Source organism: Malania oleifera, chromosome 10 (assembly GCF_029873635.1).
Source record: "Malania oleifera isolate guangnan ecotype guangnan chromosome 10, ASM2987363v1, whole genome shotgun sequence".
In the NCBI taxonomy this organism is placed as follows: Eukaryota; Viridiplantae; Streptophyta; class Magnoliopsida; order Santalales; family Ximeniaceae; genus Malania; species Malania oleifera.
Window position 1 is genome coordinate 14,908,121 of NC_080426.1, and position 19,381 is coordinate 14,927,501.

General features: G+C 35.3%; 1 protein-coding gene across 1 annotated transcript; it reads left to right on the forward strand.

The window, feature by feature from the left end:
- Nucleotides 1-798: 798 nt before the first annotated feature.
- LOC131165660 (nascent polypeptide-associated complex subunit beta-like) lies at nt 799-18,118 on the forward strand. Its single transcript, XM_058123635.1, has 6 exons — nt 799-1,058; nt 2,138-2,221; nt 2,402-2,550; nt 2,688-2,744; nt 3,246-3,284; nt 17,742-18,118. Exons 2-6 carry the CDS (start codon nt 2,154-2,156, stop codon nt 17,903-17,905), a joined length of 477 nt encoding a protein of 158 aa, XP_057979618.1. The 5' UTR covers nt 799-1,058; nt 2,138-2,153; the 3' UTR covers nt 17,906-18,118.
- The last annotated feature ends 1,263 nt before the right edge of the window (nt 18,119-19,381 follow it).

The window sequence follows — 19,381 nt, forward strand, 5'->3', positions numbered from 1 at the left end:
TACCTGGTTCGGGGCGTGACAGAAAAGTTTCAATTAATGAGTAAAATCATAAAACATTCCTTATACAATTTGTTGAGCCCAAATTTTAGTTCACATGCTTTTACTCAATACAATTAAGAACTAACTAATTTTTAGTCACTTTAAAAAGGTTCACACACACACACTGATATGAGATAAATGTTTACAATAGACTGTTGAAGGAGAAAACAAATCTTAATAATAATTTTACATTTCAAACTACTTTTTTTAAAAATATTTTTCAAATACTACATTTGTAAGCAAACAGTAAACATTGAAACAACGCAATTCATTAACAACCCCTCTATTAACATTGTGTGTTTAGCAAGGGAGGCAAGTAAACTAAACACGTTGATAATAGCTAATGAGTTTTACAAGATTGATGAACACTCACCATCTCCTAAAGAGTTTTATATGCAAATCTCATCCTAACATTAAGAAACATCAAAGTGACCGAGGAGTCATACTACTTTATTTGGCATACAAAAAAATTACTATTAGAAGATAAACTTATACTAATATTTACATGATAGAAACTCATCAAAAATGCACGAGATAAGCGGTCATAGTCAAGCATAATACCCTCAACAAAATATTTATTAAAAGACAAAAAAATAATTTCAAGTTGAAAATAAGTCAAATTGGATTATATTTAATTTAATTTTTTATTTTTCTCAGAAATGGCTCTAAAAAAATGGAATAAATCTAAGGTTATTATTTTATAATTTTCTTTTTTTGTGATATTTGAAGACTAAAGAAAAAATGGAAGGAAAAAAATACATAGATTTGTAGAACTTATAAGTTGGTGTGTATGCGGAGCACACGATCATTATCCAACCCTAAACCCCAACAATTCTCATCGTCTCATTTCTTACAACACTCCCCACTCTCAGCCGCTCGCTTACTCGCTCTCTCGCGCCTCTCACCCGTAACCTATCTCCTCCGCGCACGGCCGCCTACTACCGGCATCTCTTCCGAGCAAGCCCCTAACATCTCATTGCCGGCACTGCGTTGGCGGCCACCACTTCATCACCTGCCTGGTATTGTTTTGAATCTGCCCCACCTTCTGTGTCACCTTCTTTCTTTTTTCGGTTAAACCCTTTCCAGATTGGTTCGTAGCGAGTTTTGAATTCTTGGTATATTTTATTCACGGTGTGCGTGTTCTTCTTCTTAAAGACGATTTTGTCTATGGATGCTAGCGGAAAGGAAAATTAAAATGCATGGGAGCACATGAATATTGGGGGTTTTGAGGGTTTAAGAATAAGAAGCGAGTTGAAGGGGCGAATATGTTTGCAAATTGCAACGCATAGAAATTGTGATTCTACTTGAAGTAAATGAGAGCACATGAATATTTAAGACCTTCATCTAAACATTTGCTTCAATCTTTTTCATGTGCAAGGGTTAACATTACTTCCACGCTCAGTTGCCTAATAATACTACAACATACATTGTCTAGCTTTTGCCAAAGCAATAAAATTCTTATAGGTAGACAAAACTTGTTTCTTTAATCAAACTTGTTTGCCTGATTAGCTTGTTTGATTGACTTTACGGGCATAATCGAGCTCTTACTGAGGTGAACTTGGAGCTGCTCATAATCGATTTGGATCATTTGTATCCCTGTTGGAAAATATATTATTCTAATTTACTATAACAGACTGCGAAGTACAGGATGCTTTCTATGAGTTCAAATATGAAACCAAAACCCTAATTTCTTCCTATTTCCTTATTCTGTTCTCGCGAACAAGCAATTTCCGACAACAAGGAGAGATAATATCTTTTTGTTGGATAGCCCCTTGTTGCTAAACTGACAAAACTGAACCCCACACCTCAGCTTGACTATCAGTTTGAGCTTGTTCTTCATTGACACAAGGTGTTTTCGTCTTTCTCTGTAGATATTGAATAATATGTGATGGTTGGTCAGCTTTTTGACTGATTTTAGAATTCTTTAAATCCTCTGGCTTTGACTTGTTCAGTTGTAAAATTTTTTGGTTTTGCGATTCTTTCTTAAAAAATTTGTGTTCCCAATCTCTTCATGCATCCTTTTTTAAAACTTTTTTTTTGCAGTCTTATATATTTTTTTGATGTTTTAAAACTTTATGACAACATAAAATGACGGCAGGGATAATTGCTTGAAAATGAATAAAGAGAGGCTGATGAAGATGGCTGGTGCTGTTCGCACTGGAGGAAAAGGGACAATGCGAAGGTATGATGTCCCCTCTATACAATTTCATAGCGTGGGTTGGTGAGACACCTTTTTGTAATGGAGATAAGTAGAGGTTCATGTTTTTTATGCTTTGATATCACATTTTGTCAACTATTCTTGTTGAGTATTATTTAGACATATATGATGTCAGGTTAAAATCTTATTTCCTTCCAATTTTAGAAAGAAGAAGGCTGTTCACAAAACAACAACTACAGATGATAAGAGGCTCCAAAGCACTTTAAAAAGAATTGGGGTGAACACCATTCCAGCTATTGAAGAAGTCAATATTTTCAAGGATGATGTGGTTATCCAGTTTCTAAATCCCAAAGGTTAATGCAGTGGTCTTATAATTGCTTTTTGATAGTCATTCACTCACCTTCGTTGACTTCCCCCCACCCTAGTCAATACTTTAATGCTTTATTATTTGACTACTAATGATTTGTCATTTATGGTTTCTGCACTACAGTTCAAGCTTCCATTGCTGCCAATACATGGGTTGTTAGCGGTTCTCCTCAAACAAAAAGTACTTTACATCTCTTTCTCGGTCCTCTGTTGTTATCTTTAATTAAAAGCTAATAATTTAATTATTTGTCTCTCTAATTATTTCGAGGTGCGATTCGATGTGGATCACACAGATAGATTGCTATCCTAGGAAAATTTGTACTACTTGTGGGTTCTTGATTAGTCTAAGGGCAACTTGCCAACAATTTTGTCATGTTAATCTTTTAGTTTGTGGATTATTGAGATCTGTTTCATAGAGAATTAATCATTGAATTTAACCCCTCTTAGGGGACGCTTCTATGGTTTGTGCGTGGGACATCTATGTTGGAATATGAGATTCAGACCTTGAAGAAGTGGGAATGGATTTGGGATCGGTGCCATGGGCCTCTAAATGGACTTCAAAAAAATCATTTGAATTTACTCTAGTGTTGCTACTTTGGATTTTTCACTCATAACAACAGCATTTTATCTTTTACTAGTTTTAGATTGCCTGAAACTAATACTTGGATTTGTTGTATTACAGGGTTGCAAGACATTCTTCCTGGGATCATCAACCAGCTGGGTATGTTCTTGCATGTCTTGTTATATTATGTGAACCATCTATATTTCTTGCATTTTCAATTCACCATTCCATGCTAAATGATAGGCATTGGGAAGTCCTGATTATGGTTGAAATTATTACGATTTCCTTATATGAGTAATTTTTTTTCTTAGTTTCCAAAGTGTCATTTGTGTCCCCTTTAAAAAGTGCTCTTATAGCTTATTAATTGAAGAGTACTTTATATATATATATATATATATATATATATATATTATGTCTATGGTGTATGGGACATTTTGAAAAGAGTATTTTTTTTGTTATATCATTTCCACTTTTAGCTTATTTTGAGTGAGAAGTAGAAGTTGGAGAAGATTTATGCTTTTATATTTTGATTTGATTGTTTTGTTTTGTTTGGTTTGGTTTTTAAGTTACATTTCCTACTATAAGTTACAATTGAATAAATATGAAATTGGTACCATTCTCCTGAAGTGGCTTGTGTGTATAAATTGCTATATCCTATTGCTTGATTTAATTTATTTTCAATGCTATTGTGGTTTTCTTAGCATACTTTTTTGATGATATCATATGCAACATGTTAATAAACAAATGTTAAAATGTCAATATAATGCATTATCAATGAAAAAAATACATATTTACTTTTAGTTGTCAAGAACACGAATTTTTTAAAAAGTTGTCTTTTGCGTAAAGTAAGTCTTCTTGATAATTTGTATTCAAATGCTGCTAGGATAACGACAACACTTAATAAATCAAGTATTTAATTAGAAACTCTTAATACTAAATGCTTAAAAAATTAATGCCAAACATACTAAGTGTCATGGGCTGAATATTTCACACCTTTGTGAAAGGACTGTGTAGCGCTAGGTAAAGCACTCTTGTTTAACTAGTCAGTCTAGTGTTTACTTCAATTTACCAACAAAACACTTTCATTGTCATTCAAGCAAATATAAGGGGAAGCAATAAACAACTTATGAAAGCAATGACACTTAAGCAGTAAACATTGAAGTAACGTAATTCATTATCAACACCTCGGTTAACAATGCGTGCCTAGCGAGGGATGCAAGTAGGCTAAACACATTGACAATAGCTAGTGAGTTTTAGAAGTTGATGGACACTCACCTTCCCCTAAAGAACTTTCTATGCTATTCTCACTTTGACACTAGAAAACATTAATATGATTGAGGAGTCATACTCTCCTTTTTAGCCTAGGGAAAAACTATCTCTGGAAAATAACCCTGCACTAGTATTTACATCATGAAAACTCATTCCAAACGCATGAGATAAGCATTCACAGGCAAGCATAATACCCTAGACAAGCTTGACTCACAATGCTTCTCTACTTATGCGGTCAATGTCCTCGTAGACTTTGACACTAGGTACACTTTAACTTTTTCCACAAACGGTTGCATATCTTCTGTAGAAACCCAATTGATTTCTTCGTCATCAAGGCTTTTCCACTTCACTAAGAACTCTTGCCGCTTCTTTCTTGAGGATGTGAACTCTCTGTCCGCAAGGATGTATTCAACTTCTTGTCTATCAAGTTGCACTGCCTTAAATTATGCTCTTGTCAACTCACTTCTGCTTGGATCTTCGGTATCGACATTGAATGGGTTGAGGTAGCTGACGTGAAACATAGGATGCACTCTCCCCAAGTTGGATGATCAATTCTGTAAAAGCCAAAAGACCTTCCTGATTTTGGCCAAGATGGGAACTGGTTATTCACATTTATTAGGTAGTCTCCTATCTCAACCCCGTAGTGTTCATGATTGAGCTTAACAAGTACCAAGTCACCTACATTGAAGTGCTGTGGTGTTCTCCCCTGATCTGCCCACTTCTTCATTCGCTTGGAAGCTTTCTCTAGGTAAGCTCGAGCAATCTCTGCATTCCGTCTCCATTCTTTGGTGAAGATGTATGCTCTAGGACTCTTTCCTTTGTAGGGCTCATCCATTGTGTGAGGTAATAGCGGCTGTTGGCCTGTAACAAAGCTCAAAAGGACTCTTGTTGGTTGTTGAGCTCTTTTGGACATTGAAACAAAACTAAGCTACATCAAGTAGTTGCATCCAATTATTCTGGTTGACGTTGATGAAATGATGCAAGTACTCTTCTAGTAGCTTGTTGAACCTCTCCATTTGTCCATCTGTTTGTGGATGATAGCTTGAAGAGATGCTAAGTTGTGAACTGAGGATTCTGAAAAGTTCTATCGAGAAGTTTCCAGTGAATCTTGAATCTCGGTCACTGACAATATCTTGGGGAACATACTTCACAATATTCTTAAAGAATAGTTATGTTGTCTCCTTTACTAAACATTACTTCGGTATGGGTTTAAATGTATTGTACTTCGAAAATCTGTCTATAACCACAAATATAAACTTTGCATCTCCCACTCCGAGCATGTTGGTGATGAAGTCCAATGAAATACTTTTCCATGGTTTAAATGGTATTGGTAGGAGCTCCAAGAGTCCTACAATCTTCTTATGCTCCACTTTGTCTTGTTGGCAGGTAAGATAAGTTCGGGTATAATCAACCACATCATTACGCATGTGCAACCAATAATACCTCTGGTTCAGTAATGCCAAAGTGCACTGACATTCTGGATGTTTGATCCACATGGTATTATGTCACTCTCTCAACAGTGTCTTCCTTAGATCTCCAGCTTGTGGTACAAAGAGCCGACTACCATGGGTCATCAACAATCTATCTTCTATCTAAAACTGGCGTGCTTTTCCCTCGTCTATCAGCTTCATAAGGTTCTGCGTAACTAGATAATTCTCCTTGATGCGCTCTCGCATCGTTGTGATAATGGTACTCACTGTCAAGTGCGTTAAGCTTGGCCTTCCTACTCAGTGCATCAACAATATGGTTTAGGCGCCCTACCTTGTGCTCAAATGAGAAATCAAATTTTGCCAAGAATTATTGCCACCAGCCTTGCTTCGGTGTCAACTTAAATTGTGTGAAAAAGTGGCTAACATTCGAGTTATCCGTTTTCACCGCAAACTTTGACCCAAGTAAGTAATGTCGTCACGTGCGGAGACAATGTATTGCTACTAGCATCTCCTTCTCCTGAGCTGTGTACTTCCAGTCCGCTTCACTAAGCTTATGGTTCTCGTATGCAATACGATGTCCCTTCCGTAATAAGACTCTTCCAAGGGTAGAGTCCAATGCATTTGTTTGTACCTCGAAGGGTTTCATGATGTTCGAAAGAGCAAATACTGGATCTTTCATCATGACATCCTTCAAGTCATCAAAGGCTCCTTGACTTTTTTTTCTGTCTAGTTCCACCCTTGACCCTTCTTCAGTAGTTCTGTCAAAGGAGTAGTTCTCCTCGAGTACCCCCCTCTATGAACTTCCTATAATAGTTGGCAAAAACAAGAAAGGAACGCAGCTCCTTCACTGTCGTTGGGATCTTCTATTTTTGAATAGCTCTCACCACCTCCATATTCATCCTGATATGAGCTTGTTCAATCACATGAGCAAGGAATTTGATGCTCCACTGAGCGAAAGAGCACTTCTATTTCTACCTATCCAACACAACTTGGATGGTCATAGGCACAAACTCTTAGCCTACTTCTTCCACTACCAACACCGTGGCGAGATACGTCTGTTCACCCCTTCTCAATCCTTTATTGAATTGCATGGCTGAAAGTAACTTTTCAACGTCTCCTTTCATTGCAACAATTTGCACCATGCAAAAAGGGGTGATCTCCCATCAAACATAAGGAACTAGCAAAAGGCATCGGCACTGCCTTAGTCTCTCTCAGAAATTCCATTACTTTTGTTCACATGGTTAACCTACCAAAGCGTGCAGTGTTCACCTTGCCTACCCTTTGGCGCTTGGCGTGACACCTTGCCTAACCCTTCTGGGCACTTGGCATGACACCCTACATACCCTCTTGGGCGCTTGACATAAACCATTACCCTTTCTCCTAGTGTTAACTTACCAAAGTGTGCAACATTCACCCTACCTACCTTTTGGTGCTTGGCATAAACCATTATCCTTTCTCTATAGTGTGTTGAAAGTCATCCGACAACTCCACCATCGAACTTTGTTGATCGCTTTGGGATCCCTCTAATTACTCAACACGTTCCCTCTATTGGGCCCTTATTGTGGCCTCTTTGTTGGTTGACGACTCAACCTATGCTTTCAGCACATTAATTTTTTGGGCATTGGTCGACGTGGTCAATTACCAACGCTTTACCAATCCCACAACGAAGGCAAATGAATTCACTTAGCAACTAACCGAGCTCTGATACCAGGTGTTTTGGGTCAAATATTTCACACCTCTGTGAGAGGAATGTGTGGCGCTAGTTAAAGCACTTTTGTTTAACTAGTCAGCCTAGCGTTTACCACAATTCACCAATAAAACACTTATGTTGTCATTCAAGCAAATATAAGCACAAGCATAAGCAACTTATGAAAGTAATGACACTTCAACAGTAAACATTTAAGTATCGTAATTCATTATCAACACCTCTGTTAACAATGTGTGTCTAGAGAGGGAAGCAAGTAGGCTAAAAACGTTGACAATAGCTTGTGAGTTTTACAAGTTGATGAACACTCACCCTCCCCTAAAGAGCTTTTTATGCTGCTATTCTGACTTTGGCACTAGGAAACATCAATATGACCGAGGAGTCATACACCCATTTTTAGCCTAGGGAAAAACTATCTTTGAAAAATAACCCTACATTAGTATTTACATGATGGAAACTCATCCTAAACGCACGCGACAAGCGGTCATAGGCAAGCATAATGCCCTGAACAAGTTCGGCTCGTGAAAGCTAGGGGCTTCTTTAAGTTCATTTTTTGCATCTGCCATGATGTAGATATTTTCTTATTTTTCTTTTAACTGCAGCTAAAATTTCAGCATATTCTGTAAACATGCAATGGCTTGTTTTTGTTTTGTAGGATAATATTTGGATGTCTAAGCAATTGACTTCATTTTTTTTTAAAAAAATTGATCTTATTAAGAAAATCAGGATACATATTTGGATAAAGTAAATTGATCCTTTTAATCGGTTAATTCGTACTAACTGCATATCGGCAGACCATTTTTTGAGGAAAACCAAAAGCAATTGAAGTCCTAATTTGTTAGTCTTGTTTAAATGCCTCATAATTTCAGGTCAAGTTGACAAATGCATGATGCTTAAACTTTAACTCACTTTTTGAAATTGAGATTAACATTGTAAATCTTTGATGTGTTGTACTTGGGTTTTGATATTGTTAAATGAGTGTTGATCCTTGATCTGATTGTCAAAAATATTCTCTAAAAACTGCAAGAGAGCTCTAGTGAAAGTAAAATAATTTGGTAGTGGGTTGAATTTTTAGATTTCTTAGCTAAAGTAGTGCCTAGAGCCAATAAACTAGAAACCAACCAACTAATTCAACTGTATTGCCTGAAGTGCTAAAAACAGTATATAAAATAATGTATTCATTATTCTTAGAATTTAAAAAAGGGTAAATCATGTTGACCTCCTGAATTGTCATAATGCATAGGAGAGGTCAATATAATTTGCTTCTGAAATTTTACAAAGCTCCTCTTTGCGTTATTTGTCTGTAAAAAGTTCTAGTCATCACTGTTGTCTCCCAGGGGTATCCCAATTGTTAGAGATTAGGACTTATAGAGGTCTCAGTTTCAAACCTTTGGAAATTTTGGGGATGGGTATGGGATCATTGGGATGGATGAACTATGTCCTATTCTGTAGCCCAAGCCCAGTGGAGCTCCAATGGACCCAACAAAATTGTTAATCATTAGGATATTGTCATCCAGCCTTTTGGAAGTGCCTATTTCTATTGGTTCTCCCATGTCATTGTATAATTTTATGAGCTATTGGTTTTACCTTCTCATATGTATGCCTAAACTTTTGATATGGCCTTCATTGTCCATTTTGACTCACCCATTCCTTGTGACCATTACTCCCAATCACTGTCACTACTCATTTTATGTGCTACGAGTTTCACTTTTCTGGTGATATGGTCCTTTCAAACCCCTCCGGTTACTAACCGAATGTTTCATCATGTACTCATTTCTTAGGATCAATGAAGAGGGGTTTTGTTGAGGTAAGGTGCTTGTTTATTTGCGGAGTGGATCTAATTGAAAATTTCTGAACTTGAGTCATTTCATTGTGCTTTTGAAGGGACCTTGGTGATGAAGGAGAACTTGAGAAGGACTGAAGAGTGAAAATATTCCTTAGGAGAAGGGGTTGGAAGGAGGAAATGTTGATAGGTGCTTTAATTTGTAAGATGGTGACCTCCCAGGCTCCCTTTTATTATTAAATCATCCACTAGGAGCTAACCTAGTGGCAAGGGGATTTGGATCTGGTGATATAAAGATTTGAGAAAATATTGATGGGATGGAAAAGGAGGCCTTCCTCAAAAGAAGGCTTACATTAATTATGAGCAATCCTTCAAAGCTGCCACTGTGTTTCATGCCCCTTTCCGCATTCCAGGTTGGGAGGCAAGGAACCTGGGTGATATCCAGTGGTGATTTTTTGGGGGGCAGTAGAGGAGATTAAGTATCATTTACTGAGGTGGGAGTGGTGAATTGGGACTAATTCTTTTTTGGTACTAGATATGGATAGCCAGGTGAGTTCCTGCATGAATGTTACTGGAGGGGTGTTGTGGAATGCCCTTCTTCTTGAGAAGGGCCCAGGGAATTTGGAGCTGGAAAGCTTTTATAAGTTTTTTGACAGCTTGTATGGGCGGGAGACTTTTGATTACATAGGTGTGAAAATTTCAAAGCCAAGCATGTCTTATTTTTAATTAATAAAGGTAACTGAGAGGTAGAGAGGAATGATCTTCTCTGAAAAGCCATTGGGAGAACAAGCACGTCCACTAATTATTATTATTTTTGGCTTGAAATGCTTCATGGAAAGGGAATTTTGACACTTGATAGCTAGCTAAAGATGAGAAGAGGGGAATTATTACTGTAAACAGATGTTCAATTGAGATAGCACATCGTCTTCTCATTCGCTACACTAGACCAAGAAATGTTTGGGATTGTGCTTTGGCTGTGATGGGAGTGTTTTGAGTGGCAGAAGTTCTGTTTTGGAAGAATTGTGGCTTGGATGGGTATTATGGCAGATAAAGAGAGGAAGATGTTATAGCTGATCCTCAAACTATTTATGTATGATGTGGAGGTTTGTGGGGGGGGGGGGGGTGGTTATAGAGTCATAGAGCCTTTCTAGGAGTTGAAATTACTCTGATATTTTTTAAAGATTGATTGTGAAAACTTTGCATTTTTTTATTTATTGGATAGCTTTTGTAAATGTTTTTTAAAATATTTGTGTTTATTCCCAAATGGTGATTTTGTCTATGTTGCTAGTTTTTTTTTTTGGTTATTTTGTTGGTTTTAACAATTTGTAGCAGTCATATTGCTTTAATATCCCAAACTTGTGTCTCAAAGAACCGATTGATATCTTTGTGAAAAATTATCAAGATGATAACCGGAAAATAAAACTGAAAATCAGAACAAAAACTGAAAACTAAAAATTAGTAATCCCTTTTGTTAATATTTTCATAACTAAAACAAATTAAAAAGCTAAGTGAATTCTCATTTTCGTTTTTTCATGACTTGAAACCTAGATTGGTGTCCAAGCTAGAAAAGGGACTGGATTGGTTAGATTGGTGGGTCAAACTGGTGGTTAACCAATGATGTCAGCATGACAATATATGTCTCTATATTTATGTGTGTGTATATATTTGTGCGTGTCTATGCATGTATATATGTATGTATACTGCAACTATAATATTGTACCAATATGACATAATATTACAAAGATGCTGGCCATAATCATCTATTAGCCAATAGTTATATTTTATAAATATTTTTATATTAGTTATGCTTTAAATTCTTGTTGTTATTTTTTTTTTTATTTTAACTAAAATTTGTGTATAAAAATAATACTTTAATCCACAAAATTTAATTTTGGATAGGGGAAAATACATTTACACCCCTGCAACTATACCATCTACTACAAATGACTACCTAAACTTCTGAATGTGACACTTACACCCCCTCAAACTATATTCATGGTTGCAAAAAAAATGTCTTCTGTTAACAATGTTAAATCTAACCAATTTTTGTAATATATGTCACATGAATAGTAATTTTTTAAGACAAAATTACCCTTGTTAGTCTAGGCAATATTATCATTGATAAATTTTACTGTATGAGTGTGGCAAATATGATCGTAAGGAACAAAAAAAGGGGCAAAATTAATTTGTGCTCAATTGGCAAAAAAGTTTTGAGGAATTATTTGAAGGGAAAAAATTTGGGGGATTAAATAATTAATTATATAAATTAAAAATATACTGCGTATGCATTGTAGTATAATATACATTAATAAAATAGCATATGCTATTTATGGCAATCTTTATATATTCACATAACATATATCTTATGAAATTACATTTTGCTATCCAAAAAACTCAATAAAATAAATAATTTAAACTTAATAAAAAGAAATAATTTTTATGCATTTATGCATAGTGTATATAAATGATATCATAAGCTTCAGAACATAGGTGGTTTACAACCATAAGAGTGCTTTTTTCGGAACTTTGATTCAAGAAAAGGTGAGCATCCTTACTGTTAAGGTTCAGGGAGCTGTAAAGATAAAAATAAAAATAAAAATTGAGACCCTTTTCTAGTGCGTTTAATAGGGCGAGCATTTGGTCAGTACATTAATTTTGTTTATTAACTGAAATAATTGAAAATTTTGGTCAAAGAATCCTTTTAACCGAACTGAATTGAAGTTTCATATTAACCAAACCCCAAAACCAACTGAACCAAATGTTGGTTAAATTGGTGAACCGATTTTATCCAATTTAATATTTTAATAGTAAATATATAATATATAATTTTAATATATATAACATATAATTATTAATTATTAATGTATACTAATCGGTTAATTCAGTTAACCAAACATATTAAGCCCTAAAACTGAACCAAAATTCAGTGAAAATGAAAATTGAATTGAATTGAATAAATTTTTTACCCAACTGAACCGATTGAATTTATTTGATTAATTTGGTTTTAGCTGATTATGCTCCCCCCTAGTGCATGGTTAAGTGGCATTGAAGAGAAGAAATATATTGATAAGCATGCGCACGTAGAAGAATGTTGTTTGATTCTTGCCGTCAAGAAGTAAGGGTATTAAGGTATTTTTAATATTTTAGTTAACAAAAGTTAACTCCATTACTCCCTTTGGTAATTTAGGTGTAAATGTCACTTTTAATAGTTTAAAAGGCATTTGTACTAAATGGTATAGTTTAGGGGGTGTAAGGGTATTTTCCCTGTTTGGATATTAGAGCATTATGGGAACAAGAAACAACTAAAACACAATCTTGTTTCCAATCTTTTTGAAAATAGCTAAAAATTGACAACAGATATAAATAAACTAGCATCTAAAACAAATGCATTGTTATGATATACTTGCTCGTTGTATGAAAATGAAAGCAAGAAATTTAAAAGTAGAAAGTAGAAACAAAAATAAATTGACCCGTACTTTTTTTTTTTTTGTGAAAATTGGCAGCAGGAACAGAAAATGAGTAACGTAAATGCAGACATTGTTATAATCTACTTCGTCAGTGTACTGTAATGAAAAAAAAAAAATAGAAACATATCTAACAGCCCCTAATTTACTGTGTAAATTTTTTTTAGAAGCAAAAAATAGTCAGCATTTTTAGCCTTGGATCAACAGTAACTTGCTCCTTTGTGAATTGTGATTGGTTGGTCACAAGTTCAAGTCCAAGAAAGCAGGCTCTCTACATAACCACATGGGTAAAGCTGCATACACACGGCACTCTAACAAACCCCCACCCTCGCAAAGCAGGGAGCCTTGTGGCCTGGGGATGCCCTTTATATACAGATTGTTCCTCAAGTACTAGCGAGTTTAAAATTATTATTATTATTATTATTATATTTTAGTTTTTATTATTTTACATTTTTCAATACCCTAAAAAATATTTTAATTAATTCTAATGTAAAATCCATTTCTAATGTTTGATTTTTTCAAGGTTTGATACTGGTACCATTGACTTTTTAGTGCGCAAATGATGGAAAAAACTTTACCATGATTTGTGGAAAGTTAGATTTAGCACATGTAGAAGATAGGCCAAGGGCTGTTAAATATATTGGATACTTGCATTGTAGGTCAAATAATGCACTAGGGAGGAAAGGAGCGAGCTAAATGATGACTTAGACTGAGATAGTGATTAAGGATTTGTTAGAGGATATTACTGCAGATCATGTGGATTGGCAGCGAGGGTTAATGCACCCGACCCCATCTAGTGGGATTAATACTTGGTTGCTATTTATTGAAAATGCTATAATGATTAATTGTTATTTGATCAACAACAACAACAAGCCTTAAATCGCACTACATGGGGTCGGCTACATGAATCCTTTTCCGCTAATTCACCTGATCAAGAGCGTTTTCCTCTATTAGAATAAGGGCTTTTAAATCCTTCCTAACTATCTTATTCCAAGTTATTTTAGGTCTACACTACCTCTTTTCATGTCAGACACTAACCAACTCACACCTCCTTACAAGTGTTCTACTAGACCTACATTTCAAATGCCCAAACCATCTAAGCCGCCCCCCTCTTATCTTGTTTTCAACCGGTGCTATGCCTAAATTATTACGTATATATTCATTTCTTACTTTATCTTTTAATGATAAACCATTCATCGACCTTAACATTCGCATTTTAGCAACTTTTATTTTTTATACATGTTTTTTAGTTGCTCAACATTCTGAACCATAAAGCATAGTCATCTTATAGTCATTTTATAAAATTTTCCTTTTAATTTTAAGGGTATTCTACGATCACACAACACAACTAACGCACTCCTCTGTTTTCCCCAACCTGTTTTAATTCTATGTACTACATCTTCTTCAATTTCCCCTTTAGCTTGCATTATAGATTCAAGATATCTAAATCTATTAGTGTTATTAGTCTCTTGATTATCAAGTTTAATTTTCTCTCTATTGCTACTCCTTACATTGCTGAAATTATATTTCATATATTCTGTTTTATTCCTACTTATCTTAAACCATTTAGATTTTAATGTGGTCCTCCAAAGTTTTGGCTTAGATTCTACTCTGCTCCTGCTATCATCAATCAACATGACATCATTTGCAAACAATATACACTAACGGATCTCATTTTGGATATTCTTAGTTAGTTCATCAATTACTAAAGTAAAAAGATAAGGACTCAAAGTAGAAACTTGATGTACACCTATTGTGATTGAAAAATCTCAAGATTCGCCTCCTACCGTCTTAACGCTAATCTTTACTCTATCATACATGATAGTGTTTTAAAAGGCTCAACCGAGACTCACCTCAAGGCAAGGCATGCTTAAAACGCCTCGAGGCTAAATCTAAAATATCAAATTCCAAAAAGGCTAACGCATTACATGTTGAGGCTTACGCATTTTTATAAAAAGCACACCTTTTGCGCCTTTTTAGTTGAAGCTTATGCATTTTGGGTGTGTGATTCTCAAGTTAGAATTGGTTAGAAAATTTTAACTACATGTTTGTACAAAAAGAATGTCATAATATGAGTTTATTTCTAAAACTCTTGAACCTCAACCTTTCCAAAATAATTGGATTTGTATCTTATGTAATGAAAATAGTTTGAACTTTGTAATGGTATAGATATCTCGTCATGATTTATGTCATGTATTCAAGTTAGCAATTTTTGAATGGCCAACAAGTATTTTGCAAAGTAAATCTAGTTTTTTTTTTTACATTATATTTGCGATTTTCTTAATTTTTGCTTTATTTTAAATATATTATTTATTTAACAAATTTTTATCTTAAAAACCAAATTCTCAAAAGGCTTACGCCCCAATGCCTTAAAGCTTTCGCCTCGCCTTTTGAGGCTAAAACGCCTCGCCTTATGCCTTCGCCTTTTAAAACATTGATACATATCCTCAGCGACCTCTGTATATCAACTACAAACTTCCTTATGTTTTGAGACTTATCTAAGAACGTACCCTATCATAAACTTTCTCTAGGTCAATAAAAACCATATGCAAGTCCCTCTTCTTTTCCCTAAACTTTTCCATTAAACTTCTTAAAATTTAAATAGCTTCTGTTGTTGATCTCTCAGGTATAAAGCCAAACTGATTTTTTGAAATCTTTGTTTCTAATATTATTATATGTTCAATTCTCCTTTCCCATAATTTCATCATATGACTCATAATCTTAATTCCACAATAGTTACAAGGTTGTTAGGATTGGGATTCTAAGTGGGATTATTGGAGGGGTCTGCAGGATCGAATCGTACAACCAGATCAAGAATCGTATGATTCTACTTTCAATGTAAAATAAATATTAAAAAAATATATATGTTAAACTTTATGACAAGTCTTAAGACTAAAATCTTGGTTAGTAACTTTGTTAGTATAAGAAGTTAAACATACAACAAAAAGTTCAAGCAATGAAAAGTAGAAAAAGAAGAGCAAGAGAAGGAGAAGGAGAAAAAACAGTGCTTATTATTTAGTCTTTTCAAGAAGCAAAAAATTATTTTCAAAGCATACCTCTGCAGCTCTGCTGGGCCAGCTGGCTTGGCTCTTCTCTTGGCTGCTGCTGATCAAACAAGAACCCTGTGTTGAAGAGGACTGATGTGTTCTTGTTGAACACCAAAGAAAGAGGACTGAGGACTGAGTTTTTGTTGAACCCCAGGAACTCTTGTTGTTGAACGCCAAAGAACTGTTGATCAAACAACAAAACTGCTAGCTGCTGCTGATCAAACACCAGTCACCAGATGGAGGGCTCTCTGGTTGTCGAACAAGAGAGAAATTCAGGTGCTGGTTGCTGAATTTCAGCGAGTAGAGGACTGGGTGTTGAACTCCAGGGAATTCAGGCGCAGATTCCACAGAATCTGTTCACTTTTTGCCCCAGTTTTAGAAGACTTTGGACCAAACATAAACCTTTTGGGGCATTTGGGGGAATAAAAACATGTATTGGCCCACATTATTGAAGCCCAAAAAGGAAAAAAATCCCAATCCAGGTAACAGAGTAGGATCTGTACGATTCTACTTATGATTCTACGATTCTACCGATTCTTTTACGATTCTACTTGATTCTGATTTTTGTTGTGACTTGGATCGTTTGGGTGAATTTGGATCGTAGAATCATACAATCCTCTGATCAAGATCACGATTTTAATAACCATAAATAGTTATTAGAGTTTTGAATATCACCTTTGTTTTTGTACACATGTACTAATGTACTTTTGTATTTGATCCAAGAGACACCAAAAAAAACATGTTAAATATTTTTAATTTATTTCAGTTTTAGGAATATATCTAACCAATTGCCAGTTTTTATATTTTAAATTTAATTTTTTGGTTTTTAGTTTCTGCTTCTGTTATTTGTTTTCATAATTTTTGACACTTATCAATGCCCTCCAAAAATAATTATTACACAGAAGTTAGAAACCAGTTCAATCATGGTTTAAAAGATTGGTAATAGAACTTGGAGATGGTTCAGGATTGTGGTAATGGAGATGATGGATCCATTTGGATATTTTGGATTTACTTGCGAGGGGGGTAGATAGGCAAGCCTCTACTCAATGGTTAGTGTATTAAACAGAAGCGATCTTTCCAAAAATGGAGGCTAGATGTTACATATTTCTAGCAGTGCCAGGCTAAAGAAAAAGCCATGCGTTGGTGGTGCTATTCTGCAATGTTGTGAGCAAATGGCATGAGAGCCTTGCACACTGGATGTTACACTTGGAAAAAATGAATAACTTTGAAGGCACATGCATTGATGGTGCCATACTGCAATGTTGTAAGCAATGGCGCTATCATGACTCTTGAGTGTTATGGTTGTGAGAATTGAAAACTGAATATGTTGTTTGGGTTTTTAAACATGAATTTTATAGATTATTGTCACAAAATGGTACAAGAATGATCGACAATGGGCTGTTCTTTGACTTGTTAAAAATTAAAAAGAAAGAAAGAAAGAAGCACAAATGGGCAGCACTTTTGCTGCTGAGATGTTAAAAAACTGAGTGATGGGGGTGAGTTGAACTGTTTTAAGCATTAGGAGGTTTGCAGTGATGATGGATGGCAGTCAACCTCAATTTATATGCATATATATGTGTGTGTGTGTGTGTGTGTGTGTGTGTATATATATACATATATATATATATATTTTAACCAGCTTATTTGTTGGATTATGATACTCCTGAATTCTACTGAAGTTCTTCATTATATGATCTTTTACATTTAATGATTCAGATTAGGTGCCTGTATGATTAACCCATTAACTTCCAAATTCACGAAAAATGGGAAGAGAAATTTGAAGAAGACGATTGCCCCAGAATTAGGCATTAAATCTACATTAACGGCAGTTCTTTCTGGCATAATATTGCGATTATACAAATAGTTGTGTGGGGGTAATGTGGCTGATCTTAAGATATTTTTGGGCTTTATTTTGCAGGACCAGATAACTTGGACAACCTGAGGAAGATTGCGGAGCAGTTCCAAAAGCAGACACCAAGTGCTGGAGCAGCAGTACCAGAGGAAGATGACGATGAGGATGTACCAGACCTTGTGGCTGGTGAGACCTTTGAAGCTGCAGCGGAAGAAGCGCGCACGTCATAGCCAGACTAACTGGTGTTTCTCCCAATCTTAGCCTCTTCTACTTATTCCGTTTTTCTTCTAAGATTTCTATTTTATGCTGCCTTGTTCAATTAGGCTGTTTTCTTAATATTTTTTTGTTATTGTAACAAATTGGGTGGTACCTGTTATAATGTTGTCAAACTCTGGGAAAATGTTGCTTTTTAGGATGTAATAGTCTAGTTCTTACCATCTGAATTGTGGTCTGCCTACGTTGCTCTTTCCCATGTTTATTATATGCATCACTTTATAATAATATAATGATATAATGATAATAATTATAATAATAATAGTAACGATAATAATAAAGTTCTCTTGTTTTAGGCACAACACAACCAATAAAATAAACATGGATAGCTTCGGTATTCTCGGTCATGCTTCCCTTAATTGAGTTTCAGAACCTTTGTTTTACATAGCTATATTTTCTCTGATGAGAGGGATGATATCTTGTTTTGATGAGAGTTTTCTACTGTGGACACATAGGACTAGGATTTCTGTAACTCTACACAATATATATAACTTAGAACCGTAGCACTAGTACTCAAACATTGGCTTGAGGCATTTTCTACTGCTTATTCTAAAAAAGCAGGGTCTGCGCCCTTCTTCAATTAGTGAATCTGCCAGAGAGTTTTGTTAGAATTCCAGGAAAGCGAACTTTAACATAGGGTTTTTGATGGTGATGGGATATTGGATGGGAGGTGGAAGATATTCATTCCACCATTCCATTTCAGATGGGTTATGCTTAAGCGTCCCTTCTTCTTTATTTAGTTCCCTACTCTATTACAGTGCCATCTTTGATCCATATATATATATTTTTTCAATCTTATGTTCAATTCCAGGTGGGTTATGTTTAAAATCCCCCACGATTTTGATTTTAAACAAGGAAAGAAGAAACAATCGTGCAGGGTTTGTAGCGCGCTGGAAAGGAAAAGAAACCTATGTTGTCTTATACATTGAATTACGATTTACATATTTGTGTTTGGACAAAATTAAGCTCATGAGGATATAATCTATTTAGACGATGAACTGTCCATGCGCCAGAGAATCCAATGTTGTGCTTTGATGATATTTGGGGCACTTGGCGCTGTATGTTGGCGTGGGACACAACTGAGGTGCTAATACAAGAATGAAAAAAATATTAGGTTTTCTAGAGGACCGGTATGGTCTTTCAATGAGATATTCTAGGCCCAATGAAATTACTCCAAACATAAGATCTGTTATTTAAAGTGACTTCATTGGATGAAGAAGCCTGACTAGAAGACTAAGTTGGTCCTCTGAAATGACCTCATTTTTTCTCCATTTATGTCAGTGATGATCGATCCAATTTATAGTTTTAAGACATGATTAAGTTTGACTTGGGAAATTATAAGAGAGCGTAAAGAGAAATTCTTAGTTTCAAAATGGATCTGGCATCTTATGTTGCCAAAACAGGTGTCAAATTGTATGTGGAAGTTTTGGTTC